This window comes from Neopelma chrysocephalum, unplaced genomic scaffold (genome assembly GCF_003984885.1).
Source record: "Neopelma chrysocephalum unplaced genomic scaffold, ASM398488v2 Primary Assembly neopelma1_305, whole genome shotgun sequence".
Classification (NCBI taxonomy): Eukaryota; Metazoa; Chordata; class Aves; order Passeriformes; family Pipridae; genus Neopelma; species Neopelma chrysocephalum.
This window is the reverse complement of record NW_020897967.1, coordinates 1-2979: the sequence shown is the minus strand read 5'-3', so window position 1 is coordinate 2979 and position 2979 is coordinate 1. Positions and strand designations below refer to the sequence as shown.

The 2979-nt window shown below is 64.0% G+C and overlaps 1 protein-coding gene across 1 annotated transcript; it reads right to left on the bottom strand.

Annotated features, from left to right (window-relative positions):
- Positions 1–391: 391 nt before the first annotated feature.
- Positions 392–2973, bottom strand: LOC113978256 (zinc finger protein 48-like). Its single transcript, XM_027705041.1, has 4 exons — positions 2955–2973; positions 2321–2422; positions 894–1634; positions 392–626 (listed from the first exon to the last, which is right to left on the bottom strand). Exons 2-4 carry the CDS (start codon positions 2403–2405, stop codon positions 514–516), a joined length of 939 nt encoding a protein of 312 aa, XP_027560842.1. The 5' UTR covers positions 2406–2422; positions 2955–2973; the 3' UTR covers positions 392–513.
- Positions 2974–2979: the final 6 nt, after the last annotated feature.

Here is a 2979-nt window from a genome sequence, read left to right as displayed (position 1 = left end):
CCCCCCCCCCCCCCCGACCCCCATCCTAGTTTTTGGGTCCTCCTGACTCCCCCTCCCCCATTCTGGGACCCCCCAGCTCTCCTGACCCCCTCCTTGGCTTTGGGGCCCCCCAACCTCCCTTCCCAGTTTTGGGGTCCCCCAACTCCCCTCTCGGGTTTTGGGGCCCTCTTGAACCCCCTCCTCGTGTTTTGGGGTACCCCCCAGCCCCCTCCCGGTTTTGGGGCCCCCATTTGCCCCCTCCAAAATCCTGCCGCCCCCCCCCTCGACCCCTGAACCCCCCAAAACTCCCCTCCCTAGGACTTTTTTCCTGCCTCCCCCCGGAGTTTTACCACCCGCCATGTGGGGCATTTTTGCTCCCTCCTCCCCCAAAAAACACCCCCAGGTCCCCAAAACACAACTTTATTCACAGCCCTGGCCCCCCCCTCCCCTCCCCTCCCCCACAGGGGGGTCCCGATGTCACCACTCCCCCCCGGGGGTCCCACATTGTGTGTGTGTGTCCCCTCCCCCCCCTATTTACAGCTTTGGGTTCTGGCACCGACGGGGACATTGGGAGCACTGGGGGGTCCTGGGGGCACTGAGGTGACACGGGAACACGGAGGAATTTGGGGACACCGTGTCACATTGTGCCCTCAGGGCACAAGGAGTGGCCGGTGCCCGGAGCTGTGCCCAGGGCAGAGCCACTGTGGGCCGGGTGTCCCCCTGTCCGTGTGTCCCCTTCATGGTGTCCCCCTGTCCATGTGTCCCCTGGCCATTGTCCCCGTGTCCCCTTGGGGCACAAAGAGCCGTCAGTGCCCCCTCCGATGCCAGGGCAGTGTCCCACTGTCCATCTGTCCCCTGTCTGTGTGTCCCCATGTCCCAAACAGCAGCCGGTGCCCTCTGCAGTGGCAGAGCCATGTCCCACTGTCCGTGTGTCCCCTCCATGGTGTCCCCGTGTCCCCTCAGGGCCCGAAGAGCGGGAGGTGCCCCCTCCGGTGCTTCCTCAGTGCCGCACTCCGGGCGAAGCTCTCCCCGCACTCCACACAGATCAGGGGCTCTCCAGCCCCCTCCTCTGCCCCCTCCACCCCCGAGGACTCCCCCCTCGCCCTGGGGGGCTTCCCAGGGTACTGGGGGGCTCTCCGTGGCCGCGCCCCCCCCCGCGTGGGTTCGCTGGTGCTTGATGAGGTTCTTGCTCTGCGTGAAGCTCTTCCCGCAGTCGGAGCAGCCGTAGGGCCGTTCCCCGGTGTGGATCCGCTGGTGCTGGATGAGGTTGGAGCTCCAGGAGAAGCTCTTCCCGCAGTGGCCGCACCTGTAGGGCTTTTCCCCGGTGTGGGTGCGGCGGTGCTGCACCAGGTGGGAGTTCTGGGAGAAGCTCTTCCCGCACTCCCCGCAGGTGCTCGGCCGCTCCCCCGTGTGGGTTCGCTGGTGCCGCAGCAGCTTCGACCAGTGGCTGAAGCTCTTCCCGCACTCGTTGCAGATAAAGGGGCGTTGCCGACCCCCCCCGCGGCGCCCCCCCCCTTCCTCGGACCCGCCCTGGGAGGGGCCCGGGGGTGCCCGCGGGGCGGGGGGGCACAGGGGGCTGTGGGGGATCACAGTCTGGATGATCTCCTGCGGCAGAATTTCCTCCTCCTCATCCTCACTCACGATCCCGTCATCGGCTGGAGGGAGGGGAACCAACAAACAGAGGTGCTGACCCCAGGAATGGGCACTGTGCCCTAGAAGGGGCTGTAACCCCCTCACTGCCCCCCCCAAAGGGGCTGTATCCCCAACCAAGGGTGGCTGGAGACCCCAAAAGGGTTTGTCCCCCCCCCAAAATGGTCATCGCACCTCAAAAGGGGTTGTAACACCCCCCAGGAATGGTCACTGTACCCCAAAAGGGTCTGTACCCACATCCCAGGGTGCCTGGAGACCCCAAAAGGGGTTGTGACCCCCCCCCGGAATAGGCACTGTGTTCTAAAATGGCCCTCACTGACCCTCAAAAGGGGCTGTACTCCCTCCCAGGCAGTCTGGAGACCCCAAAAGGAGTTGTAAGCCCCCCAAAATGCCCTAAAAGGGTCTGTACCCCTTACTGTGCCACAAAAAGGGACTGTATCCCCCATCCCAAATGATCACTGCATCCCAAAAGGGGCTCTACCCTCCTCCTCAGGTGCCTGGAGACCTCCAAAAATGCCTGGACCCCCCAAAAGTGTCTGGAGCCCCCCAAAAGTCACTGTACCCCCCTCCTTGGGTACCTACTGCACCCCAAAAGTGCATCCTGAAGTGCCTGGACCCCGCAAAACTGCCCATACTCCCCTCCTGGGGTGCCTGGAGCCCCCCCCCCCCCAGTTTTGGAGTCCCCCCTCACCGATGAAGACCCTCCTGACCACGTCCCCCTCGTCCCCCTCGTCCGAGTCCTGCAGCTCCACCACCTCAGGCTCCTCCTGCTCCATGGGGGGACTTGGGGGGCCTGGCGGGAAACGGGGATCTTGAGCACCCCAAAACACACGTGGAACCCCCCGACCCCAGAAACACCCCCCCCAAATCCCAAAGGACCCTTTGTGTCCCATTTTCTGCTGTGCTGGGGATGGATCCTCTGAATCCAGGGATCTGGGGGGGCTGCCCCCTCCAATCCCTCTGTGCCCCCCCAAATCCCTCTGTGCACCCCTCAAACTCCTCTGTGCCCCCCAAATCCCTCTGTGTGACCCCAAATCCCTTTGCTACCCCCAATCCTTTTGTGCCCCTCAAATTCCTTTGTGGCCCCCAAAATGTGACCCCAAATCCCTTCTTTCCCCTCCAAACCCCTCTGTGTGCCCCCCCAAATCTCTGTGCTCCCCAAACCCCTTTGTGCTCCCAAATCCCTCTGTGTGCCCCCCCAAATCCATTTGTCCCCCCAAAACCCCTCAGAGTGACCCCCAATCCCTCTGTGCCCCCCCCAAATGTGACCCTAACCCCCTGCACCCTCCCCAATTCCCCCTGTGCCCCGCATTCCCTCCCCTCACCTGTTCCTTGGGGGGTCTTGGGGGG